Source organism: Leucopleurus acutus (genome assembly GCF_964270905.1).
Source record: "Leucopleurus acutus genome assembly, chromosome: 7".
Classification (NCBI taxonomy): domain Eukaryota; kingdom Metazoa; phylum Chordata; class Mammalia; order Artiodactyla; family Delphinidae; genus Leucopleurus; species Leucopleurus acutus.
Window position 1 is genome coordinate 49,804,508 of NC_139150.1, and position 27,724 is coordinate 49,832,231.

The 27,724-nt window shown below is 45.6% G+C and overlaps 1 protein-coding gene across 1 annotated transcript in view; it reads left to right on the forward strand.

Annotated features, from left to right (window-relative positions):
• Positions 1–27,724, forward strand: part of APBA1 (amyloid beta precursor protein binding family A member 1) — a gene marked incomplete at its 5' end in the record, with an annotated part of 77,932 nt that overhangs the window by 41,340 nt on the left and 8,868 nt on the right. The window contains 7 exons of the mRNA XM_082843119.1: positions 2,926–2,965; positions 6,888–7,033; positions 15,921–15,953; positions 16,958–17,044; positions 17,661–17,846; positions 21,567–21,746; positions 23,227–23,439. Coding sequence (XP_082699245.1) covers positions 2,926–2,965; positions 6,888–7,033; positions 15,921–15,953; positions 16,958–17,044; positions 17,661–17,846; positions 21,567–21,746; positions 23,227–23,439 — 885 coding nt within the window. The remainder of the gene's footprint in view (positions 1–2,925; positions 2,966–6,887; positions 7,034–15,920; positions 15,954–16,957; positions 17,045–17,660; positions 17,847–21,566; positions 21,747–23,226; positions 23,440–27,724) is intronic.

Consider the following 27,724-nt stretch of genomic DNA (forward strand, 5'->3'; position numbering starts at 1 on the left):
TATTCATATTAAACCAAAAAAACATGAGGAGACCTTCTCTGAAACGGCACCAACATTAGAATTTAGATTTGAAATATGCTTTGTCCTTCTCTGGTCTTCATCAGGCCACAGGAACAGGAGTAATGGGCTTACGGTTTCTGCTGGCCCTGCATCCTACAACGTCACCTTGTACTTTATTCATAGCACACGAATAGGTAAGAACAAATGGCAAGAAGAAAAGCCACAGTGATAATAACAGTAATGAGAGTTACCATTTCTTGAGCATTTATGGCATTCAGGCACCAGGCCAAGCAAGTCACATAGTATCTCATTTAGTCCTTAAAATACTTCCGCGAGGTAGGAATTAATGTCCTCATTTGTTAGTGGAGGAAGCTGAGAGGTTAAGTAACTTACCTGAGGTCTCAGATCTCACATGTGGTAGGGCCAAGTTTTGAATCCAGAGCTCCAGAGAGCCCAGGCTCTTAACACCAGAATCTGCTATCCCTGCGATGAAGAGTACTTGCAGGTCACACACTGAATGGACAGGGTAGCTTGTATGTTATTATTGCAGTTTTCAAGCCTCTGGGCTCTACACATGGTTCATGTGACCTCCTGGAACATCCCAAAGATTTGGCCTTTAAGTTCTTGAATGTGGCTTTCTTAATTCTTGAATGTTAAGGATCAACTAATGTTCATCTCTGTCCACATGTGGGAAAACACAGGGCTAATCAGACATCTGAATATTCAGCGTTTGATTATTCATCAGATATAATAAGCAAGTTTCTCATTTGGCACACGTTTCTGCATATCTTTAGAAATAACGATGAAAATCCTCTTTGTGTGCAATAATTAGAGATTAGAGACTCTTTCGTTTCACAAAACTCTTTAAAAAAAAAATTTACTACCCCAGAGATTAAAGACAGCCAGTCATGAGTTCATGACTAGAGAATAAGTGAATGTACCAAATGCCCTCCGTTGTGACTCTAAGTAAAACAGCAGCTTTTAGAGCCACAGACTAAAGCAATTCTTTTGTAGCATCTGCTAGAATCTAAATCTAATAGCCCAAGAAAATATAAATATAAATTGGCTTCTTGCTTGTACCTGGAGGCTAAACCATTTTGATTAGATGAAGTAAAGCCCTCATTGCCCCTAGATGCTGAGGGCAAGGACAGGGAAGTGGTTGGGGAATAAGAATCTAAAAGTCTTTGGCTCTTACGAAGAAGCTAGCTTTCATCTGCATACCATGAAGTTACGGATTTTTTTCCTTAAAGCAACAGAGTTTAAGCCAACAGGCACTCAGCTGGGCCTATCTTCTCACTTGAGTAAATGGAAAGTAGAATTAATGTGAAGCACCATTGAAATTGGAGTCCTCTTTTCTCCTATCCACATAATCCTGGCTTTCACTAGGTGTGCCTCTTTCCATAAATGCGTTAGCAGCCAGTAACTTTTCATTCCTGGTGATCTTGTGTCCTTAGTTTCTTTAAAGGTGGTCCTTTCTGAAACCAGAAACCCACCCTCTTTGGTGTGAGGAACCATTTCATCCCAGTGAGCACATCTGCAGCAGGTTTACTGAGATTGATCTGCATTGTGTATTGTGTGATTAGTGTTGAATTCTTGTCATTGTCCTGGATTGAGTTTAGAGTCTTAAAATGGTTTCTTCGACTGCCTCCAATTTTTCACATAACAATGAACACTAATATTTTTTAGAATGTTTTGCAAATATTAACTAATTAATCATTCCGTAGCCATTCCCATCTTCCAAGTGAAGAGCACTGTATAAAGTGCTATGATATGGAGTCGTTTCCCATGATATACCAGCCATCATCTAGGGGCCTTCAGTCTTCGAGTCCACTAGGCACCTCAGAGTATACCATCAATTCAGGTCAACCTACTGAGTAGCTATGTTGTACTAGGTAGTCTTGTTCTGAAATGATCACCTAACACCTGGTAGATTCTTGGCAATGAAAATCTTTAGGTTTTTTGAAGATAACCCTTGGCCATGCAAACCCTGATTTTGCCCATTTTAGGGACTCTTGTCTTTTACGTTAGCTCTCCACTCTCCTGTAATGCTCTCATCACCCTGCCCTAGACATACCGGCTGCAAATTCTGTCACTGGTTAGAGCAGGAATGAATTACCTATTCTTATTCCACTGAGAGTTAACTCTAGGACATTTGCTTGTGAAATGAACCAACTGGTAAGTACTGCTCCTCTGAGAGCTAGCATTTAAACTGCCATCCAATCAGGTTCTAGAAGGTTTCTAGCTGATAACATCCACTTCCAAGGATGCTTTGGGAGACTGACCTTTGCTATGAGGTTTTACTTAGTATAAGAAATTCCAGGGTTTTTAAATTACCTCTTTGTTTATTGGGTTCTTATTTTAAGGTAAAACAATAATAACTTATGTAATGGATTTTTTACACTAAAATACATCAGTAAGGGATGAAAGGAAGAGATAAAAACTGTAGCAATCATTTTTAGCACAGTTAGAGATCAGTGCAGCAAAGACATAAAGTGGAATAAAATTCTCAAAGGGAATTCTTAATTTTAGCATATAATCATTTCATTGGTGCCTTTACTAATCAGCAGTTTCTCACTTAGGCACCCAAATTCTTAAGAATACAAATTGAGTCCTTCTTATTGCTATTAATGATTATGAATTTTGGTCCATGGGTTATTTTTTAAGATGACAGACATCACTCTGATTGCAGAATGTAGGATTTTTAGATTATCTAAAATATGAATGGGTGGTTCTGGGCTTCGGGTAACCTTTAATAATAAATGCATATGTTTATTCACACTTCACTTTTTGTAGCCAAAAATGGTTGACAACTGGTTAATATCTGTCATTGGTGATGTATTTATTTTTCATGTTGCACAGATGGCTGTGTTAATGCATTTTTCATTATGCTTTGCCCTTTTTGAAACCTCTTTGTCTTAATTGCAGTCAAGAAAAAGCTTGGCTTCATTCCCAACCTACGTCGAAGGTAAGAGCTGAGAAGGAAATATTGAACACCGAGTCATTCATGAATCTTCTAGCATTTTGGGTATTGGAAGCCCTGGGCTGTTAGACGATAGTGGGGAAAAGAGACCACAAAGTCACCTATTCTCAGTCTTAAGTCTTAGAATCTTAGACTAAAACAGCAGTAGCCATGAACCTCTCAAAGACCCTTCTCCCTGCCTTTGCTGATTCTGTCCAGGAGACTCTGAGGCTGGGGGCTTTGCCCAGCCTAGAACTGGCCATATTGGATCCAAAACCCAAGTCTCCTTATCTCTAGTCCAATATACCTCTTGCATCCATCAAGGCCCATTCAAATGGGAATGATGTTTAACTAAGGGAGAAATTTTGCTCTTCATTTAAAAAAAAAATAAAAAGACCTTCCCAGTAATTCCCGTCTCTTGCTTGGATGAGCTAGTGATAGTAACATTTATCAAGCTCTTTCTTACTGTCTGCCAGGTACTGTTCTAAGCACTTTCTATGTAATAACTAGTTGAATCCTCACGTTGATCTTGTGAAGTGGGTTTTATCATTATCCCCATGTTATGCACGAGAGAACTGAGGCATGCGGGGTGTGAGCAACCTTCCCAAGATCCCACAGTTAAGTAGCAGAGACAGGCTGGGAACCAGAAGTCTGACTCCACCATTCTCCCTGTAATCAATATCCGATGCAGTGCCTTTGTTTTCTGCCACACAAATGTTGATATTATGCAGGTCCTATGGATTCTGGCAATTTGCTTGTAGTTTGGTGTTCCTGGCAATATCTTGTCACCTAGTTTTGTTGTAAATATATTCCAGTGGCCTTTGGTTTCCCTATCTAGTTTCTTTGTTTTAGGTGGTGATTAAGAGAGAATAAAAAACTATGCTACTACTACCATCTTCTTAGAACCCTCCAAAGTAGTTTTTTAATGCTAAACAAATTATGTAAATGTTTGTCTAACACCCTCCTCTGACTTCTCAATTCATTTATAATAAAATTACAATTTATTAACCTAAAAAAAAAATCTGATGCAGTACTGCCACACATGGTTGTGCAGGTTGTTCACTGCACAAATGTATCCTGTCAACAAGCCTAGTGGGGCCACAACTCAATCCAGGCTAGACATCCCAGATTGAGGTCAGGCCACACAACTGGAGCGTGCTACTGATCCTCTACCAGGGAGGACAGCAGATGATTTGGGGGGCAGGGTAGATTGTCATTCCCTTGAAGGAGGATTTTCTGGGGGCCAGAGGATGCCCAGACATCGTGTCTGGGCTTTGGATCCTGTGCATGAACCGTTGGTGTGTTCCACTGCCCAAGAATGAATTACCTGGATTCATAAACCTACCTGAACCCTTGGGCCAGAAGCCCAGGACAAGCTCACAGGTTTGGTTGTTACTCAGGTTTCTTTCTTGAGTAACTTGGAAATTATTTCCACCATCTTTGCAAAGCTCCAAAACTCCACAAGAGTACCTTGGGGAGTTTTCAGAAGTTGACTGTTTCAGAATAGTCAAAACTATTCTTCATATCCATCCCTCTAGGCCTAGAGATTCTCAAGCTCGGCATTAACACGAGTGTGAAGATATAACGTGTGTGCTCATTCACCCACAGAGCAGCATAAAGGCATCACTGAAAAGGAAAACCTGCAATTCTTTGACTTAGGACCATTATAACTTTTTTTTTAACTTTTAAAAAATCCACTAGCACTGAGCCTAAAATGAACTTATGAAATTCGGGCTGTTTTTTGTGAGTGTAATACCGTGACATTTGATTTTAGTCAGTTTCCCCAGAGGATAATTGACATAAGATCATATCTCAAATATATATTTGTTTAGGTCCAATATTTCTGCCTCTTGGCTGCCTGATATTTATATAGTCACTTAAATATTATCTGGATTGCTTTTAAGTATATCTGCATATCCATACTCATTATGGTTAAAGAAGGACCCTTTTCAGTAAATAGAGCTAAATCCACTGATGAATATATGATATAGGAAGTCCCATAGAGAAGATGTTGCATTTTTGTTTTTCTTTTCTTTCTTTTTTTTTTTGCGGTACGCGGGCCTCTCACCGCTGTGGCCTCTCCCATCGCGGAGCACAGGCTCCGGACGTGCAGGCTCAGCGGCCATGGCTCACGGGCCCAGCCGCCCCGCGGCATGCGGGATCCTCCTGGACCGGGGCACGAACCCGCGTCCCCTGCATCGGCAGGCGGACTCTCAACCACTGCACCACCAGGGAAGCCCTGTTTTTCTTTTAACATTCATTATTTTCACAAAATAAATGGAAGCTTTTTAAAAGTTGCTATTCCAGGTGAGACCTTTTTTTCCTCAATACCGGGTTGTCAAAAATGATTATGTTTCTGTAACATTATAAATCTATCACTGGAATTTGAGAGAAGACTGATAATCTCTTACTTTTTACAAGGCATAGTGTGGATCCAAGCTTGTCCAGGTATTATTTTAGTTTGACAGCGCTTCCCTGCTGTGTACCTAAAGTTGTACATTGTAAATGACCTGCATCCTTCTCACATCTATAAAAGCTTCAGGGTAGGAAGGGTGTAGCTGTTGAGAAGCATGTAAGTGACTGGTATGTGGTGGAGGCAGCTGTGGCTGTGTATCACTCAGTGTTTATCCAGAGTCTCAGAAAGATTGAGAATCAGAAAACTAACAGGTTTCCTGACTTAATTACTACACACACGCTTCGTGAAGGCCTTTCCTAAAACATTGTTAAATTTCTTTTTTTCCACCACCAACTTGGTTTTAGGAAAATGAATAGATTACTTTAAGGCTGTACCCTGATAAGTAGCTTATCGTGGGAAGCAGCTGTTTAAGCGCAAGATGAGCTGGATGTGTAAGGATAAAGATAAAAACCTTTCAGATTAGCTCTCCAAAAGGAAAAAGCACATTGTTTCCATTTCAAGTTATCTAATTTACGACGCTGAGGTTTTAACAGTGGGTTAAAAAGTATATTTTAGTCTTTCCAGATATGGCATTCAAGCCAAAGAAAATACATATATTTTCATTGCAGAATTAAAATGCCTTTCTTAGCACATCTGTTGTAAAGTTATATATTATTCCGAAACATGTTTTAATTTCCAGTAGGGTTTACAGGTGATTGTGGTTAGAATCAGATGCCCCCATTTTAAATATTTAAAACTAAGGTTTGATTTAAAAGGCTGGTGAATGAGAACAGAAAATTCCAATTTTCCTTGGAATTGATATGTATGTAGACGCAGGCCGGGAACATTGTAGCCTGTGAGTCAGCAAGGTTAGCAGCATGAGACCATGGCTTTAGGGTAATGTTACCTGTCTTGCAGATTTCAGGTTAGAGGCTATTTTGGGAATCCAAACATTTGGCAACAAATACTCATTTTTCTGATTTATAAAATTTGTTTCCCCCATTATGGATAAGATGGAAGGGGGCGATATGCATGGGTGGCGAGTAAAGGAACTGCTGTAAAATGAGTTTTTCTAATAAGACGGCCTTCTGCTCACCTAACCATTTGTCCAGCAAACATTTATTTGATACCCACTGGGTGACAGACACTGACTAGACACAGGACAGCCAGAGATGACTGTGACGAGCTCTTTGTCCCAAAGAGCTCGCAGTCTAACAGGCAAAACAACATCCTTTATCCCTGAATTTTATGTTTCATGTTTAAATAAATATTCACATTGTTTCTCACAATAAATGGACTGGGTGAAATAAGCTTCTCTAGGAAGAGATTGTTCCTTCTATTTGCAAATGAGGGCTGAGTGAAGGTAGACCAGAGAGATGCTCCAGAGTCGCAGGTTGATGCACCTGCTCAGGGGTCTCTGGAACTGGCCCACCTGTGCTGGAGGTGAGCGGCGGGGGAGAGGTGGTGTGATCGGGGGGGGGGGGCGGGGGTAGAGCGTGGCTTCACTCACCACTGTGGCTCTGTGTGTTACAGTTCCTGGACCTTGTGACCCTGAGGACTTGATCGATGGAATCATTTTTGCTGCCAATTACCTGGGCTCCACCCAGCTTCTCTCAGACAAAACCCCCTCCAAAAACGTGCGCATGATGCAGGCCCAGGAAGCAGTCAGCAGGATCAAGGTGAGGGGGCGCCGTGTGCTCCGAGGGGGGCGGCGGGCAGATGTGGGCGCCTGAGCCGGCCGTAGTGCTCACCCCACACCTCACGTCCCGAGCTTAGAGGAGAGGAGATTGAGGTGACATGGCAGGCAGTGCTTATACACGTACCTGCCAACAGTTCTAAATGGAAAAAAGATTTCCAAAGTATGCTGGAGTCCTGATGTATAAATGCTACATAATTTGGTTGTTCTTAATGGCCAGTCTTGAGGAAAAAGTGATAAGCTTTGAAAAGTTGAAAAGGTGAGAAAGGATAACATTGTAAGTATTATATTTCCAATATAATATGTGAGAGCTGTATCACCGTATTTCCTTGTACAGTTAGAGACCAGTGAAAACGTCCGTGATACAGTGTGGTTCCAACTGGCTGTCATTGCATTCGAACCGGTTGATCCTGTTCAAGCTAGATTGAACTGGCTTGCTTCACCTAAAACGAGCCATTTGATCAGATCTACCCTGGCTACTCTGAACCAAGTCAGTGCAAGGGTAACTCAGTGCAAACCAGTCATAACCTGTTTGAATCTGCCTTATCAAGATTTAAAAGCAGCGAGCCTATTTGATCCCTGAAGAAGCACTTTGGTCTAGTTTAAATCATTCACAGCTAGTTCGAACCGGCCAGAGCTGGTTCGATCCCATGGAAATGCAGAGCTCTAGAATCTCCACCACGATGCTAGTGCCACCTAGAACCACGCACAAGCCAAGGGCGACAGCGACCCTCATGGTGCCATCACGCAGTTCAAGTGCCATTAAGGGCCACCAGCACCTGGAGCCCCTGAGGCTGTTTCCACGTAGAGCCACAGGCATCGCATCACCGTTGAAATCAGAGCCGGGTGTTTCGAGTGACTTGGGATAGGTTATGACTTCCCAGATTTGGTTCTGTCTGGTGTCCACCGGCCAGAATCAACTCCCTCCTCAAGGGACCAGTCCCTTTTTCATGTCTCCTCTCTCACACATCCCCAAGTTCCATCCTGGGCTTCGTGTGGCATGTGGAATGAGAAGCACGAGTAGAAGGCCATACGTGAGAGTCCTTTACTGTCTCCATCAAGGGAAGAATATTTCTCGAGCACTTATGAGTGCAAGGCTGTGCGAGGTCCCCTGAGGGAGGGAAAATAGCGATTTGTAAAGTGAGATCCTTACCCTCAAGCTCAGCAGCACAAATGAGAAGTGAATCAAGCCAGCGCACGTGCAGGGGGTGCCAGAGGAGGAGAGAGGGGTGTCAGGTACTGAGGGCCACAGGAGTGCGGAGAGACCTTGAGAGATGAGATGCTGCCTGAAAGCCCAAGGGAGGGGAGAGCGGCAACCACGGAGGTCACAGAGGTCACACAGCAGGGGCCGTGCTTCTGGTCCTCCGGGGCTGATTCCCATCTTATTCACATGCCCAGGCTGTGCCCTGAATATTAAACAAGGTCAGCGCTGGCCCTTCCCTTCACTACCCATCACAGCACAGTAAGCCCACACTGCAACTTTTGATAATATTATCGACATTTTAGGAATTAGGATGTGTAAGCCAGAGAGTAATTTACAGCTACATCTTACCCCCAGAGATGCATCTTATCCTGCGACTCCCAACAAGACAACTCCCTGACAATGTATCAAGCTGACCTTCCTGCCCTCCGCATCTTTCAGACTCAATAATGCTGCTGGTAGAACATCAGGTTCCTGTTCAGCTGCCCATCCAAGCTTGGCCTGATGCTTTTTCACTGTCTCCGTTATCATAAAGAGGTGACAGTAACACCCACAGATGTCCCCACAGCCTTCTCCATCTTAATTTAGTATCTCCCAGGCACAACGTTCAGAACAAGAACGCACAAACCTCTCTGAGAGAACAAGCTGCTTTTCAGGCATTGTCCTGCCGTATTTCATACAGAGCAGAGAACTTTAAAAACATAGTCTTTAGGGACGTACTTCTGACCCCTCCTGTCCCACAGTTTCCAAACATGTTATGATTTTGTTACATTAACATTTGCTAGGTAAACCCCCAGGGTGCCAGATGGTAAGCAAAACACCACAAGAGAAATTGAGATAGAGAAGTTTATGACTCACAGGTCCTGGAGGAAGTACCTGCACACCTGGAGGGGCCACGTGGGGAGGTCAAGGCAGGACCTGGGCATAAGCCTGTCTTTATTGGGGTCTGTGGGTGGAATGCTTTGAGGTTGCCAGACTAAGGCCGGATTGTTCACTTCAAACCAAAATGGGGTTTTGGTGAGCTCCATGGGGGTCTTACCCGAGGGGCACCAACGGGGAAGGCCCTGGGAGGCGGGGGGAGACTTGTTCACAAGGGCCGTCGAGGCGGTCCTTTCAGGAGCTTCCATTTGCGCGTGACTCTGCGGGCTACTCTCCACAGCATTTGCTTGCATGAAGGAGCCAATGTCATTTTAAGGCCCACGCCAGCCGCTTGGCCAAACCAAATGGACGCGGAGGCAGTAATACCGTGGAGTAACTTAGCTGAACTCTTAACCCAGCACTTAGTTTCCCAGGTTAGTGGTACTGTTAGCTCCCCCAGGGTCAGTGGGCGTGCAAGGACCCGGCGTGGTTCTCTGACAGACGGGGACCCCGGTCAGAGAACCATGTGTTTGGAAATGGGGTGGTGCTTTTGGTTGTCACAGTGTCTGGGACATTTATATTGGCATTAGTGGCCAGAACCAGAGATACTTGATACCCTGTCGTGTCCAGAACGGAGCCACATGACAAAGATTCATCTCCTCCAGAATGCCAGAGCACTTCCCTGTCAAGGAGCACTACCAGGGCCCATTCAGATGAATCCTCCAGAAGAAAGCAACAGTCCACCCCCAGAGAGTACTGAAGACCCCTGAGACCAAAAACTGCACGTTGCTTTTAGATGAGTTTTTCCTGGGTTCTGTTTACTGGCCTCCTGACCGGTGCCCTTGACTCCTGCAGCTAGAGTCTCTCTGTCTTTCCCCTGCCCTGTGACACGTATGTGTACTCCGTGACCTTGAGGGGAGAGCAGGCACAGACGCATCACCTGAACATAGAGCAGCGCTTAGGAAAGACGCCGCGTCCCAGTACCAGATCCTGCCCAGTGCCAAGTGTTCTGTGCATTTTCTGATTTCCACAGTGGTTTCTGACAGTGTTTTTTCCCCTTCTTTAAAGTGCAGCTCCCTAGTGAAAAACCAGAAAGCTTACTCTGAATCTTCAAAGGATTGGTATCCAGAAGTTCCACAGGTCGTTTGAACAAAAAATTAGATGGCTTTGTCGATCAGAACAGGCAACACAGAGGCTCTCTGATTATAAATCCATTTTAGACCTGCCTAGAGCAGAGAAAGCATTTGGAAAACGTATATTTATTTTTACAGCAAATTACTCTAGTGTGAGGAATTCATTATAGAGTAGTAAGATTAAATGGTTGCATTTCATTTATAAGTATCGTTTCACAATGTGCTTCTTGCATCTGAAGGAACTGTTGCCTAACATTAAATATTTTCTGCCTCATGTTCCTTTTACACCATTTAAACGCCTGTCAGATTGTTTGCCTTTACACCCAGCCTGACGCTTTTTCAAATTGTAAGTGGAGAAGGCTGCGTCTAGAACCCATGGTTTCTTTCCACGCCCCCTAGAAAGTTACCGTCAGGATCGTGCACAGAGACTGCATTGCGTGCGCAGGGAACCGAGGGGCCGAGAGCATTTCTCCAGATCACTCGGGTGGTCTCAAGGGGAGCGTGCACTGCGGTGCCCACACAAGCTCCCTTCTCTGAGGGAGGTGGTACCACGCTTTTTCCTAAAGAGAGGCTGCCCCTTCGGGAGTGAGTTACTCTGGGCCACCTCTAGAGACACGCAGAACAGAATGAGGCTGCAGGGTTTATAGCCACGTCCATCCAGGAAGGAAGGGGGAAAAATTTACTTGGAAGTCCATTCAGTAATAACCTCACCACAAACTGATGAGTAATTCCTGGCTTGGTGGTCTCACCTGCACAGAGACAGAGGAGTTTCCTCCTTTCTTTTTCCGATTCCTTCTTCCCTTCCTCCCCGCAGGGATCCCATCTTGCCCCTCTCTTTCCTCTGCCTGCATTGTTTGTTTGACCTGACGTGGATGCCAGTGAGACCTGCCTCACCAGGAGTCCAGTTGTGGCTGTGTGTTTTTGGTGCTTTCTTTCTGAGCAAGCACTGAACCTGACGTTTGGGTTTCCATTTCAAAGCAGGCTTTAATTTCTGGTCTGTCCGTCAATTACATGGTGCCTGTCACTCACATAGCAGCAACCGTGCACTGGAATTGAATAATGATACTGAATTTGCACTTGGAGTCTTAAGAATTATGATTTTCCTAATTTAACAAAGAATTTATAGGTTTATTTGCCAAAATGGGAGGCGAATTTGGAGTTGTGGTTTGGCTAGATATGAATTTGGCTCAAAAAGCAAACTGTCCCTGTGCAGGATCCTGTGATAGGCATCTTAGGAGATAAACATCAACCAATTCCTTGACCTTGAGAAACATGCATTTTAATAAGGGAGCCAAGAAGAGTGTTTAGGTAACAGTAATACAAGGCAGGCTGAGGAATCTGAAATTAAAAGACATTTCCATCCACCAAAATGTAAGAAATAAGGTGCATCTGAATGCAATAGCAGAATTACAGGACATCTGCCATTTTTTTTAAGTTTTTTTCTCATCTTTGCACCCTCCCTAATATATTCTTTCTGCCTTTGTTCCTAATTTTTGAGAAGTAGTAATATCCTTCCAGGAAGCTTCCCATATGATTTAGAAAAGCATTAGAGCAATGGTCCTCAAAGTGGGACCTGGGAATTTGTTAGAAATGCAGATTCTCAGGCCCCACCCCAGTCAGAAACTCATGGGGGTAGAGACCAGGAATCTGTTTTCATAAGCCCTCCAGGAGACTGTGATGTATGCTATAGTTTGGGAGCCACTGCCTGAGAGACGGGTGGGTCATCCAGCCTGAAGGAGCCTCTGTTCTCCAGCTGTGCTCTGCACGTTCTGGGCAAGCCGAGTGCTTCTCGCTGATGGGGTTCCATTGGCAAATAAGCGCAAGAAACGCTGCCAAACGGATCTTTTTGGGTATTTGCCACATGTGTTTTCCTAGTAAAGGCTCTGAGAAGTCCTGTACTGAGGAAATTTAATTCAGTTTGTTTAACCAGAAGCTCCCACAATTACTTGAACGCAGAATACATCATCGCTGTGGTGGTACCTGATAGTCTTGTTGCAAGGATTCTTTTAAACATGTTTTAGGGAAATATTCTGGAGAGAGCTTTGCCCTACATGCTGTCAGTATCAAAAGTGCACTATGGGGCTTCCCTGGTGGCACAGTGGTTGAGAGTCCGCCTGCCGATGCAGGGGACACGGGTTCGTGCCCCGGTCTGGGAAGATCCCACATGCCGCGGAGTGGCTGCGCCCGTGAGCCATGGCCGCTGAGCCTGCGCGTCCGGAGCCTGTGCTCCACAATGGGAGAGGCCACAACAGTGAGAGGCCCACGTACCGAAGAAAAAGAAAAAAGTGCACTATGCAGAGACAGCCCCCCACCCCAGCCCAGGGTGGGAATCCTGCCTTAACCCTACCTAGAGAACCAAATGGGAAGCCAGTGCAGCTAGCTCACTCACCTCCCTTCCTCTCACTACATCTCCGTGCTTTGTTCCACCCTCATTCCCACTTCATTCTCTGCTCCTCAGCGGGAAGACGGGGTGATGTGCTAAATTCTGCCTGAGCCGTAGAAACTGCTTCATGTCCGTGCAGAGTGTGGTGTTTGTCTCCATTTTCTTTCTCCATTTGTGAAGCTCACAAATGGCGTTTTGATATTTTTTGGTCCATGCATTTTTGTAAGAAGCATGCATTATCAAATATTATTCTGTCTTTACTAGCCTGCCCCAAAAGGTCAGATTTTCCCATTCTTTTATAGAGAGATTTTCTTTAAGCGTTAAAAATTATGATTTAATTGTAGAATGAAAATGTCTATCAGTGTAGCCTTGTCTAAGCCATCTGATTTCCCATCTGACTTGAAGTCTGTGGTTGATAAAGACGATATTGACACTGGTAGCAGACCCTTCACGTACATGATCTCATTTACTCCTCCAAATGGAGGGGGTGGGGAATCCTGTGAGGTAGGTATCATTAACCCCATTTTACAGACAGCCTTAGAAGTTTATAGATGAGAAACTTGTCCAGATGGCACAGTAGCAATTTGGAATATAGAGTGAGATTTCCAGGGTTTGAATATCTCTTCTGCCACTTAATAGCTGTGTGACCTCGGGCAAGTTAATTAGCCTCTCTGTGCCTCAGTTTCCTCTCCTGAAAGATGAGGATAATGTAGCACCTACCTCACAGGGTTGTTGTAAGCTTTTACATTGGTACACGTGAAATGCTTAGAAGGATACTGGCATATACCAAGTGCTCAGTAAATGTCAGCTGGGAAAAGAAAAGCTAGAATAGCCAGGAGGATCCCCGGCATAACTAAACTTGAAGGGTCTTAAGAACAGCAGATACCCAGTACACATTGCAGATCGAGTGATAGGATGGACGGTGCTGCAGTATGTCCTGTGCACCACAGCCTGCTGGTGGTAAGCCATAATCAGTCTCATGAAACACGAGGATTTAAATGGATGTTGTCACTCCCTGCTTCAAGATGCATGCTGGCCTTAAGCCTCTCTTAGACCTTTCTCTGCTGTTCCAGCTTCTCATTCTGACCCCAACCCCATCATCATTTCCAATGTTATGTCTAAATTTTTAATTTGTTTCAGGGCACTTGAATACCATAAGCGATTTAAAGGTGGTGTCACTCTAAGTGCATAAAATATTTTTAGCTTCATAAAAATTGTCTCAGAATGCCTTTCATGAAACTCAGTTTGCCTTTGGATTCTCTTCCTCATCACGCATTCCAGTAAAAAACAGAATGTGGGCATTCCATGGATGGCAGACTTACTTTCCTTTGAAAAGGGCCCTTTCAGATCACTCTTCCTGAGAGTGAAGAATTTTGACCAATAGCTATTAGGTTTTGGTATCAAAAATCATGGAAATTTATATATTACTGCCATATCATTCAGGGGAGGTAGTAGAGGACAAACAGATGTTAGGATCTCACAGCAGTTGTTTATCTTCAGGATTATAACTGGTGCAGATCAGAGCATCCCTGGCAGAACACTGAGATTCCACCCAGTAACCTCTGTGGCACAGCATCAGCACAGGGCCACTCCTCAGATGTGCGGGTATTTCCACCGTCATGCACAGTGGTTAGGATGATGCTTGCAGTTGCTGCCTTCAGACTTTTCCAGAGTAGGCTGTTCACCTCGAACTCATGACCAGCAGTACAAGCTGTGGGGGGGCTCTGTGGGAGTGGGGCTGCCCTAGTCTCCTGGTGAACCAAGATTAGCCATTTGGTGTTTGGATAGCTGACTCATCGAGTTTAGGTAGTACAGACAACACATGTAGTCACTAATGAAATAGTGACACGCTGCTGAGAGCAAGAGCTTTCCCACCAGGTGAGTACCAAGGATGTGAGGGAGCAGCTCTCCCTGTACCCCACCCCCATCCCCACAGCAGTTACATGGTTTGGCCATTGACTCACCATCGTTTGAGTAAGATCTGTGTATATGTACCAAGCCCTACCAAAGCCAAGAGGTTGCACCCTGACATAGGCAGATGATAATCATCTAACATCATAATCATATAAGAGCAAACACAAATAGAGTGCTTATGATGCACCAGGAACTGTTCTGAGAGCATTGTATATACAGTTGACCCTTGAACAGCACAGGTCCCCTTACATGTGGGCTTTTTTCAGTAGTAAATACTGCAGTACTGTATGTTCCAAGACTGGTTGAATCTGTGATTGGTTGAATCCGAGGATGTGGAACTGTAGATACAGAGGAACCGAACTGCATATACAGAGGGCCAACTGACTGTAAGTTATATGCAGATTTTTGACCCTGCGGTGGTTTTGGCACCCCTAACGCACACATCGTTCAAGAGTCAACTGTATTCATTTTATCCTCAAAACAGCCCTATGAAGTCGATACTGTTTTTAACCCTCATTTTACAGTTGAGGAAACTGCAGCACAGAGACATGAAGTGGCTTGTTCCGAGTCACACAACTAGTAGGTAGCAGAGCCAGCATTCAGTTTTAGACAGTCTGGCCTCAGAGTTTCTATTTTTATCAACTATTCTATCTTGAATAAATATTACATCCATTTCTAGTTAGGTATAGGCTCTATTCATGTTACACAAATTTAAGGCAAGAAGTATTACTAGAGATAAAGAGGGAGAACAATTCAGAAATCAGTAACAAAAAGATAACTAGGAAATCTTCAAATATATTAAAATTAAGAAGAACACAGTTCTAAATAATGTTCAAAGAAGAAATCACAGTGGAAATTAGAAAGTGTTTTGAATGAAATAATTAAATTGCAACATCAAAATTTGTGGGATACTGCTAAAGCAGAGATTAGAGGAGGCTCATAGTTTTATATAAATATATCAGGAAAGAAAAAAGTTTGCAAATCCATACGTTAAGTTTTCATCTTAAGCTAGAAAAAAAATTGGCAAACTGAAGCCAAAGAAAAAAGAAGGAATAAAGGTACAGGCTGAAATCAGCGAAATAGAACACAGGCATACAGTAAAGGAAATCAACAGAATCAAAAGTTGGTTCTTTGAAAACATCAGTTGCAGTGAAGTGTAAGAAGCACCTCAATACATGTCCTTCCTACTACTACCCCTGGCAGCTACTAAATTCTGATCTAGGAAATCGATTATAGAGTGGGATTTTTTTAAGCCAGTCCTCCTCCCACAGAAATGCTTTATACCACTGTCAGTATTAGTTTGTTGATTCCCTTTTCAACTGAGTCTCTGCAAATTCTTTTCTAACTGTTCTCCTGTCTCTGTTTGTTCCATGCTAAGCAGATGGCCCAGAAATTAGCCAAAAGCAGGAAGAAGGTGCAGTACAAACAACTTCATCAGCTTGGTGTTATGCCTGTTTTTTTTTTTTTCCCCATTTATTTACGTTTTGCCTTTTTTCTTATTTCGTGTTTTTGTTTTCTGCATCCAGCAAGTTTTTGTTCAGCTTTCTTTTTGAACCGCCCCATAAGCCAACGTTTCTCAAAACTCAGTTGCCCAAAGTGGCTGTTTTCTGTTGCTCATTAGTCATCTCACTCCAGAGGAATGACAGGGAGCAGATTGGGGATGCTGAAGGGATCCTGCAGTAGTGTGCAAGTGCCCACCATTCAGGAGCATTCACGTGGCAGGGACCTGGGTCTGCTCAATTCTAGTCATGTTTGATTTGTGGATCTGTCAGATTGCTGGATGCAAAAAAGAAAACTCGCTAATAACCACACGTGTGCAGAGTCAAGCCCTGAGTGAATCAGACTAATGTGCTTTTTTGGTTGTGAAGCTTCTAGGTGCTTATGAGCTACCCATGGGACACTGAGGCATTGGGGCTCACTCTTACTGGGGTAGCTTCAGGAGTAGGTACTGCTTCTGTGGTGTGTGGTGTGTGGGAACACGAAGACCCTCTTACCACAGCTGCCTTGTTTGCACCTGCTGTAAGCATTGTCCCCCCAGGAGCAAACTCTGACTTCTCCAAGGTCCTGGGGGTATGAGTCAGTTGCCCTTTGTTCCTTCAACCTGTTGGGCTCTGAAACCCTTGCAGACAGTGCCATTCACGATCATTGTTCATGGAGTCAGATCTACTACAGTTACTGCTTCCATGGCGGAAGAAGCAAGGAGGGGTCCGCATTTCTCCCTGTAACCTGGAGATGCTCACTCCCGTCCCCGTGTCATCCTCTGTGTGGTCCCTTCAGCTTTGGCGGTCTAGTTCTGAAGTCTGCATCGCTGTTCTGGTGACTGTGTCTCAATGCCTCTGTGTATGAGCTAACCTTGCTTGCACGCACCTGGGTCAGAGTAACGTATTGAGCTTTCTCTCGGTGCATTTTCCTTCTCAGGCCCCTGAAGGTGAATCTCAGCCAATGACTGAAGTGGATCTCTTCATTTCTACCCAGAGAATCAAAGTATTGAACGCTGACACGCAGGTATTAGCTGGCTCCCACCTTCCTCGGGGGTGAAGCTTAGCATGACCACTAGGAGACTGTGCGCTTGTCTGTAGAGCAGCTCTCCGCAGATGCTGGCTTCCACACAAGCTAGAAGGTTGTGTATGCAGTGCCTGCTGCCGGGCTGGGGGATGGGAAGGGACTTGGTAGGGAGGATTGGGGCTATTCAAGATCAAAGGAAAAAATAAGCCTTGGATATTGTTTGCTAATAATTCTCATAAGTTTTTATCAGAAGATTCATGAACAAACTAGCCTTTTAAGAAATTTTGTTTCAAATCACACACACACACACACAATACAATCATCCAGTCATCACATGCAGATTTTTTATTTTTTAACTTCCCCACCAGAGATTCTACTGGTTGTAAAATGATTGAAATTCCTTTTCACATACTACAGACCACTTCCTGCTCTGGGTTATCACAAGCCAAGGGAATTGCTCCCAGGCCTGGGTGGGCGCGTGTAAGTCTGCCAACAGAGTGTTTGCAGCGAGCTCCCACGTGTGAACCGCACTTGGCTGGGCTGTGGGGTGGCAGGCTGTCTCATGGGTCATTCGATGCCACACTGGACATACCATCCTCTCCCTGCTGCCTTCCAGGAGACGATGATGGACCACCCTCTGAGGACCATTTCCTACATTGCAGACATCGGGAACATCGTTGTGCTGATGGCCCGCAGGCGGATGCCCCGCTCCAACTCCCAGGAGAACGTGGAAGCCTCCCACCCATCCCAGGATGGAAAAAGGCAGTACAAGATGATCTGCCACGTCTTTGAATCTGAGGACGTAAGGGCGGCCTCCCTTCCGTGTGATCTGGGCTGCCCTTGGGTGGCCAGGTTCCCTCTAGTTCTCAGAACCTTAATCATATGTGAGACAAATACTTATTGAGCACTTATTATGGGTCAAGCACTGTTCTAGTGCTAGGGGTATAAGGCTGAGTAAAATAGACAAGATATTCATTGTAGAGCTTGTAGAGAGACAGAAGATAGATAGATAAATATACTTAATACAAAGTTAGGTAGTGGAAGGTTTGATAAGGAAAAACTAGGTCAAGGGATAGAGGGGCCAGGGGCTGTTTCAGGTAGAGTGATGAACAGAGTCCTTTCTGAGGTGACATTTGAGCAGAGACCTGAGTAGAGTTGAGAGTGAGGAAAGAGCAGGTGCAAAGGCCCTGAGACAGGGGCCTGCTGATAGAGGTTGAGGAAAGGCAAGGAGGCAAGCCGCTAGAGAGGACAGAAGGGTGGGAAGAATTCAGCCAGACCCACAGGGGACCCGAACAGGTCTCACCTGGCCACTAGGGCATTTGGGGAGGACAGTTCTTGGATGTGCAGGACTGCCCTTTCCTAACAGGAAAGTTAGCATCCCTGACCCTTCCCACCAAATGGCAAGAGCACCAGCCACCCACTCCTTAGCAAAACCAGCTGCTCCTCCAGTCACAAGCCTAGTGATCCCTAACGCCCATCTCTCCAGGTGATAAGGTCAGCGGAGGAAATCAGCGTACAGCAGAGGTGGGGCCCATTCTTCCATTCAGCCTTCTCACCCAGTTGTCCCTAGAACTGCCAGCGAGAACACCAGGCTTCAAGCTGTGTTAGCTTGAAGCTTGTCCCCCAAAGCTCGACAGGCCTTGGAAACTCGCTCTGGGCCTTGCTTTTTTTTTTTTTTTTTTTTTTTCTGGCCAAGCCATGAGGTTTGCGGGATCTTAGTTCCCCAACCAGGGATTGAACCTGGGCCCTCGGCAGTGAAAGCACAGAGTCCTAACCACTGAACCACCAGGGAATTCCCCCCACGATGGTTTTGAACTACAGAGCCTCCCCGAGAGGGCCGTGTTGGTGCCGTTGACTGGTCTAACTTTTCCTCCTGCCACAGTGGAATAAGCTGTATTTCTCATATTGAGCAGGGAACCCTTATATACTTAAAGAAAATTGCCTACAGTAGCCTTGGCTCCTTAAAAGGGGCCATTTTTCTCCAGAAGAGTGTTCATGCAGCTGCTTTAAATGGCCTTCCTCTGAGAAGTTAGGAGTCTGAGGCGAGCTGCTTTTCTCCAGGGAAACAGAGCTGACATGGCTGTAGCCACAGACAGGAGGAGACGCTTACACTTTTGTACCATCTTTTACTTGTCTGGTTCTCTAGAAAGCAGTCCCAGGGACACGGTCACTGAGAAGGCAGAGAGCTTGAAGCACCCGTCCTGGCCATTCTCCCCGCTTTTCCTTTAAAACTGAGGCCAAACCTGCAAACTGGGAGAAAATGAGTTTAGAAGGTTCTCGGAAAGTTCCAAAGGAGTTACATTTAGAATCTTAAGTTTCATGTGTTCTGCAGGCCCGTGAAAAGGTGGAGTTAGCTCTGCTCACCGGACGTGAGGGTCCCGGTACGACCCTCTGCCACCTCCCTCTGGCTCGGTGCTCCTAAGGAGGGCTTTCTTTCCCTTGGGGCTCCTTTGGGTCTGTAGGGGGAGATGATGAAGGGGAAGAATGAGTAAGCAAGAGTGGACCTGGGAATCTTACTGCTTTGCTTCCAAAGCCCAGGACAGAAGGGGGAGAGCATGGGCTGCAGAACTGGGAGGACCGTTTGTGGATCCCGTCTCCCATTCTACAGAAGCTCAGGCTGTGCAGCTGCTGAGCTTCCGTAGAACGGGCTGCCGTGCGGCTCAGGTGGACACGGCAGAGATATAAGTAGCCTGTGTGTGTTTGCCCGGTGCATCCACACGTGACGGTCGGGAGGACCGCTGGCCGTGTTCTCAGACACACTTTTTTTAGTTCGTCTGTTCACACGAGCCTCTGATGCCCACGGTGATGCCTCAGCAGGAGGCAGCGTGGTGGTCCTTGATGTGACTTGTGGCATGTGACGTCACCAGATCCTCAGAGTGAGAAAAGTTGAGCATTTCTTTCCCCACTGCCAGCCACACAGAAATTTCTGATATCACAGTTAATTAGCTGCTTTCAGCAAAAATTACCAAAGGTAGGGAAAGGAGGAGTGCAGATTAGAGTTGTGTGTGTTTGAAACATTGCCCTAGAGTTTTTTGTTGTTTTGCGGGCTTTCTACCCACTACTATTAGAGCAGCAGTCCCAGTGGTGGGCAGGAGGTGGGCTCCGGAATCAGGCTGCCAGGATTCTCAGCCCCCATCCCCACCCCAGCGTAAGCTCTCAACCTCGTTTTCCTGATCTGCCCAATGGGAGCAAAGAAGACAGATCCGAAGTCTAAGAGCTCTGAGAAACAAGGGATTTTTGTACTCAGTTGGTTGATAAACCTGCTTTGAGCCGCCATGAGACACTTTATAGGATTTGTCCAGCTTACCGTGAATCTTACACATTTGTTGCAGGAACGTTACTGTGTTTAGGCACTTCTCCAGGCTCTAATGGGGTTTTTACACAATGTGTGATAAATGCACCCTGTTACCTTTCTAAAATGTGAACATTTCTGAATTCTGAAACACTGCCTTCAGAGCTTAGGATGAGGGCTTATGGACCAGTCATACTTACATCTTAGACTTGCTGTGAGGATTTATGTGACGGTGCTTCTGCAGCATTTAACACAGCACAGGCTCAGTTGCTGGTGTCTCTCCCAGTTTGTAATGTTGGTTAATTAATGCAGGGAAAGGTTATCAAAGCCCAGTGCAGGAGAAAGAACAACAGAAGCAGAGTTCCTGTCCTGTGAGCGGTGTGACCTTCCTTGAACGGGTTCCTTCACGTCTCTGGCCGCAATCTCCTCACCTGGAAAATGCATAATAATTTGTAATGTCCCATCCATAGATAATATGAATGAAATGAAATTCATAGATAATGTAACCTCCCTTTTTGAAAAAATTTTCACAAAATAACCAAAGTATTGCCATAAATATAACACAAAGGAGAAATAAAAGGAAAGCAAGCTAAATAAAATAAAATAGGTTGATAGACACACACTCACACACACATGCAGAACCACCATGCTCTACGGCCAGTGTGCAGGCTGATGGGAATGTGATTTATTGGCAACCCACATCCCACGAATAGCATTGATGCTGATGATTTTCCAAAGTCATGAAGCTTACTCGTGGTAAAGTGTTGGACAAAACAAAATACCGTCTTCTCCCAATTTACGGAATAGTTGTATTCTGGGACTGTTCAGTGTGTATTAGAGTGTGCAACTAAAGTCCTGTGTTTTTATATAAATTATAGTTGAGTCCCAGCCTTTAGACACAGTTGTTATATGTACATGAAGGTCCAGTGGGATATTTGAAAGTTGTGCAGGATGTAAAACAGCTCATCCCATGTAGGACTGTCCTTTGCACGGCAGTAGGTCCAGCATCTCTGACTCCTGTCCATCAAATGCCAGGAGCTCCATCAGGACCATTGTCATAGACAAAAGTGTCCCCACTAATTTTGAAAATGACCTCTAGCAGGCACTGCTGCCCCATGGCGACCCACTGGGCTAGCTGCTGCCTAGGGCTCTGTAGTCCTGAGGGACCCAGGTCGCCCACCAGCAGTGCTGCCCTGTTGACCCCGTCTCCCCTTTCCGGCTCCTCTCCAGGCTCAGCTGATTGCACAGTCCATCGGGCAGGCATTCAGCGTGGCATACCAGGAGTTCCTCAGGGCCAACGGGATTAACCCCGAAGATCTCAGCCAGAAGGAATACAGTGACCTGCTCAACACCCAGGACATGTACAACGACGACCTGATCCACTTCTCCAAGTCGGAAAACTGCAAAGATGTAGGTACTTTCCAGAAGCTGTTCTCTGAGCTGGGCCAGCCGGGCCCACCCGCGATAGAAGTGAAGGCAGAGTGGCTGGGCTGAAGAGTGAGCTCAGGCCCATCTCTGTCTCACCTCACATGAGGCCCGATAAAGACTGCAGCCGAGGGCCGTGGCCGGTGAGACAGGGCGTCGTCTGCTTCCTGCAATCCAGAGCTGACTTTGGGGTGGGTTCCAGAGGCAGACGGGACCTGGACCCTGCCCTTTACCAAGCCCACAGTCTAGGAAAGGGCACAGAAGATTTTAGATGATGGTGCTGGTACAGGCACTCGTCAGAGACAGCTGTACTTGGCGGACTGGAGCCGATCTCGGCTCTCAGGTCTCAGATGATAAGTGCCGTGCTCCCCCAGGGACCGAGCTCTGCAGGAGTGTCTGGAGGAAAACAGGGCCATCTGATCTGGTCTGAGGTCTGAGTATTTGGATAGTGTAGAGGAGTGCAGAGGGCTGAGCCAAAGTAACAGAAGCATGAGGGTCCGAAAGCTCAGGAATTGTCTGGGGAGCCACAAATGAGGCAGCCAGGCTGCAGCAGGGGTTGTGCATAGGAGAGGATGTGAAGAGGCCAGTACAGGCTTTGGGTCAGAACTGGAGGGCTTGAGAGTCCAGCTGTGGTGAGGGGCCTGCACTTTATCCACTAGGTGTGAGAAAGTGATCTTTCTATCCACTAATGAATGTTAAGTGTCCTAGGCGCCCTGGAAGCGGAGCCTGAGATGGGAATTTTTGTACATGGGATTTGGGGGAAGGGTGCACTCAGGAAAAAGTGAGTGTGGGCGGCAGGGTGGTGGGGATGCCAGGGAGGAATGTGGCCTTGCTGGAGATGAGCATCATTCTGGTCCAAAGGGAAGCTCCAGCTCACACATCGCAGGACGGACCTTGTCCCACCTAGAGCCAAAAGAGCTGGCAGGCCTTTGTAGGCTGACTAATCAATCACTGACACCAAGGTCAGACGGAGGTGTGTTAGCGTGCTTGGGCTGCCGTAACAAAGTTCCCCAGACGGGGGGCTTCAACAACAGAAATGTATTGTGTCACAGTTCTAGAGGCTGGAAGCCCGGGATCAAGGTGTCCGCAGGGTTGGTTCCTTCTGAGGGGGAAGGTCCATTCCAGGCTGCTCATTTGCTTGTAGATGGTCATCTTCTCCCTGTGTCTTCACTCTGTGCATGTCTCTGTGTCCAAATTTCCCCCTTTTGTAAAGATACCAATCATATTGAACTAGGACCCACCCTAATTATTTTATTTTAGCTTGACTGCCTGTGAAAAGATCTTATCTCCAAACAAGGTAATATATGCCATGGAATATAGAGAGGACAGGACGCATTTGGGTTGGAGTCATCAGGGAAATGTCTGTCATGTTTAGTCAAGACAGGAATAGGGAAAATGCTTTGATTTCTGTTGCTACCCTGGATGGTTGCTGATTCAGGCTTTCTACATGTTTTCTTCCTTTCAGGTCTTCATAGAGAAGCAGAAAGGGGAAATCCTAGGTGTGGTGATTGTGGAGTCTGGCTGGGGATCCATCTTGCCAACCGTGATCATAGCCAACATGATGCACGGAGGCCCAGCGGAGAAATCGGGGAAGCTGAATATTGGGGACCAGATCATGTCCATAAATGGCACCAGCCTGGTGGGCCTGCCTCTGTCGACCTGCCAGAGCATTATTAAGGTAACTGGAGATGGGAAAAATCAACCTCTCTTGTAGACCTGAAGTGATATGAAGTCATCAACATTTGAGCGTATTCTAAGTGTCAGGCACTGAGAAGGACACAAATACAAAAGGCATGGACTTGCACTTGGGTTGTTTACCATCAAGTTGCTATTTACCAATTCCTCCCTGAAATTGTTTTTTCAGGGATGGTATATCTGGCTCACATAGCATCACTCACTAACACCATGCCCTCGCAGACATCACTAATCAATCACAGCATTCTGTCCCATTAAGCCCCCACTCAGCCTCAACAGAATTTTCCTCAGCTCAGTAATCAAGACAATCACTTATAGTCAGCTGGGTGTTCTTGAGATGACTTGCCATCCCTGTTACAAATCATGGAAATGCTTCAGATCCCAGGACACTTTCCTTTACTGTGATCCAGGTGAGTGTATCCTCCCCAGAGCCTGCGTAACATGATCCACACATGCCACGTAGAAGGAAGGAAACTGGTACAGTCTGTATACTCCTTCTAAAACCGGAACATAATTACTTCTTGTTCAGCCTGAATTGATACTGTTGTGTGAGGCTGAGAAGAGCTACTTAAAGGAAAATTTAATATGAGTATTTGAGGGCAAGAAATTAGATTTTCTTAGAAATGAAGTATCCATGTGTAGTCTCTTGAGTGCATTGGAACTCGCTGATTGCATGGGAAGTAGGAACAAGTATATTTTTCCTTCACTACAGTATCTGTAGACCCTGCCCGCTCTGTACCAAGCAGTGTGGTACAGGCAGACTAGGATCCTATGACTTTTTTGGCTCCTTGGGGTTTCCTGAAAGACTGTTAACTAGAATATAGCTCTGTATGTGTGTGTGTGTGAGAAAGAGAGAGAGAGAATAAGTGTGAATTTATAGAATAGTTATTCTAAGCAGAAGAAAATCACAAAAGAACATCCTTGGCCAAGGGCCCTGGGATGGAGGGGAGGTCAAGGTGAGTGTATAGGCCAGACATGTCTACCTCGTTGTGTTTTTTGTTTGTTTTTTATGTTATATAGGAATTCATCTTTTTTTCTTTCTTTTTCCTGCTTTTTTTATCAGTATTTTTTATTGAAGTATGGTTGATTTATAATGTTGTGTTAATTTCTGCTATACAGCAAAGAGATTCAGTTATACATATACATATTCTTTTTTTAATACGTCCTTTTCCATTATAGTTTATCATAGGATATTGAATATAGTTCTCTGTACTATACAGTAGGATCTTGTTGTTCATTCATCCCATATATAAAAGCTTACCTCTGCTAACCCCAACCTCCCACTCCATCTATCCCCCAACCCCCTCCCTCTTGGCAACCACCAGTCTGTTCTCTATGTCTGTGATTCTGTTAATGTTTCATAGATAGGTTCATTTGTGTCACATTCTAGATTCCACATATAAGTGATATCCTTTGTATTTGTCTTTCTCTTTCTGACTTACTTCACTTAGTACGATAATCTCTAGTTGCATCCATGTTGCTGCAAATGGCATTATTTTGTTCTTTTTTATGGCTGAGTAGTATTCCATTGTGTATATGTACCACATCTTCGTTATCCATTCATCTGTCAGTGGACACTTAGGTTGTTTCAATGTCTTGGCTATAGTGAATAGTGCTGCTATGAACATAGGGGTGCATGTATCTTTTTGAATTATAGTTTTGTTGGGATATATGCCCAGGCGTAGGATTGCTGGATCATACGGTAATTCTATATATTTTTAGTTTTCTGAGGAACCTCCATACTGTCTTCCACAGTGGCTATCTGACCAACAGTGTAGGAGTGTTCCCTTTTCTCCACACCCTCTCCAGCATTTGTTGTTTGTAGAATTTTTAATCATGGCCAACCTGACTGGTATGAGGTGGTACCTCATTGTAGTTTTGATTGCATTTCTCTAATAATTAGCGATGTTGAATATCTCTTCATGTGCCTATTGGCCATCTGTATTTCTTCTTTAGAGAAATGTCTGTTTAGGTCTTCTGCCTGTTTTTCGATTGAGTTTTTTTGTTTTTGAGCTGTGTGAGCTATTTGTATATTTTGGAAATTAAGCCCTTGTCAGTCATATTGTTTGCAAATATTTTCTCCCATTCTGTAGGTTGTCTTTTCATTTTGTTTCGCATGTTTATTTTTTTTAAGTTTATATATTTTTGGCTGGGTTGGGTCTTCGCTGCTGCGTGGGGGCTTTGTCTAGTTGCGGTGAGCAGGGGCCACTCCTCGTTGAGGTGTGAGGGCCTCTCATTGCAGTGGCCTCTGTCGCTGCAGAGCACGGGCTCCAGGTGCACGGGCTTCAATAGTTGTGGCTTGTGGGCTCTAGAGTTCAGGCTCAGTACTGTGGCGCTCGGACCCAGTTGCTCCGTGGCATGTGGGATCCTCCCAGACCAGGGCTCGAACCCCTGTCCCCTGCATTGGCAGGCAGACTCCCAACCACTGTGCCACCAGTGAAGCCCTGCCTGTTTATTTTTAATGAAACAAATCTAAATCCTCATGAGATAATCACACCCAGAAAGAAAATAGTCCTTTTTGGGCTCATTTCTTTTTGTTATAAATAAATTCTACCTCTTGCTTAACATACATTAAAGATAAGATTAAAGGTCCTAGTTTGAACATGTATATTCATTCAAACATGTTTAATTGGGCTTCTGTTAGCCTGAGCTGAACTGTGAAGAAGCCAGAATGAAAAAAATAAAAATTTAAAAAGCCAGAATGACAATATGCACATGGAGGATAATTTATAATTGAAAGGGTTCAGTGGGCCCTAATGGCAACATAGAAGTGAAATGCTAAGAGCATTTGGAGTGGGGGAGCGGAAAATCTTACCTGATTTTTTTTTTTTTTTGAGGTACGCGGGCCTCTCACTGTTGTGGCCTCTCCCGTTGCGGAGCACAGGCTCCAGACGCGCAGGCTCAGCAGCCATGGCTCACGGGCCCAGCCGCTCCGCGGCATGTGGGATCTTCCCAGACCGGGGCACAAACCCGTGTCCCCTGCATCGGCAGGCGGACTCCCAACCACTGTGCCACCAGGGAAGCCCTACCTGATTTTTAAGGTGGGCCTTGAAGGAGGAGTTAGACTCAGGTGGATAGCAGAAAGGAAAGTGGCCTTTGGGAGTTTCTTCTGGAATTGATGGATGGTGGACTGGCTTTGTGTTGGGAGAGGCAGGTCTGAGCCAGCCTGAGAAGGCTGATCTGATGGTGTGATAATGTGCAGAAGCCAGGGAGGGCCAGGGGTAGGGAGAAAGGACCCACCCACGTTTGGCTTCTCACTCACACATGGCAAGGTTCACAGATGCCCTCTCACACCAGGGAGCAAGTTACTTATTAAACACCGATGCATGTGTGAGAACTGTCGAGGGGCCATGGGAGCCAGAGATGCCTCAGACACAATCCGCACCCTAAGGAGCTTGGCCTCGATGGGGAGGAGGGAATGAAAGGACTGATAATAACAGTGACTGAGTGCTGTGCACCCGGACCATTCTGAGAATGTGTGTGTTCACTCGCAGAACCCTACAGCAGCCTTCTGTAGGGTAGGTGCTATTGTGCAAGTTAGGAAACAGGCACAGAAAGACGATATAATCATTCGAGGTCACACAGTGTGTCAGTAGTGCAGCCAGGTCACTCGGCCACCCTGATATCGTTCCAGCGGTGTCCGTGGTCAGACCCTGGCGCTGTGGTTCTCAACCTGGGGGAGCTTGACCCCTTGACCCCCCGGGCGTCATTTGGCAATGTCTGAAGACAGTTTGGGTTGTCACGACTAGGGAGAAGGAGATGCTACTGGCATCCAGTGGGTGGAGGTCAGGGATGCTGCCAGATATCCTACAATGCACAGGACAGTCCCCACAACTAAGGATTATCCAGCCCAAATGTCAATAGATTGAGAAAGCCTGCCTGCGGGAGATAGTTCAGGTGTGGGAGAGAAATCTGGAGAAAGGGAGGTCAGTGAGGGAGGGAGGGGGGGGGGTAGTTGATCTACGTCTGGAAAGGCTTGGGGAGGAGGAGCCAGAAGAGAGGATAACTTGAGCGCAGGTGGGGCTGGGGCCTGGGTGGGAATAAGCAGACCTTCCTAAGGACTGGCAAGGCTGCATGCCTGAGCCCATTTACACACCTGCCCGGCAGTGCCCAGCCCTTGGCACTGGTCACCTCCCTTCCTCTTCATAAAAAAACAGCCTGTGAGGGAGGGTGATGGCAAATGCCTGGTTCACAGATGAGTCATCAGCTACTCAGAAGGTGCAGACAGCATGCCCAGGACACCCCAGCTGACGGAGTCCAGATCCCCA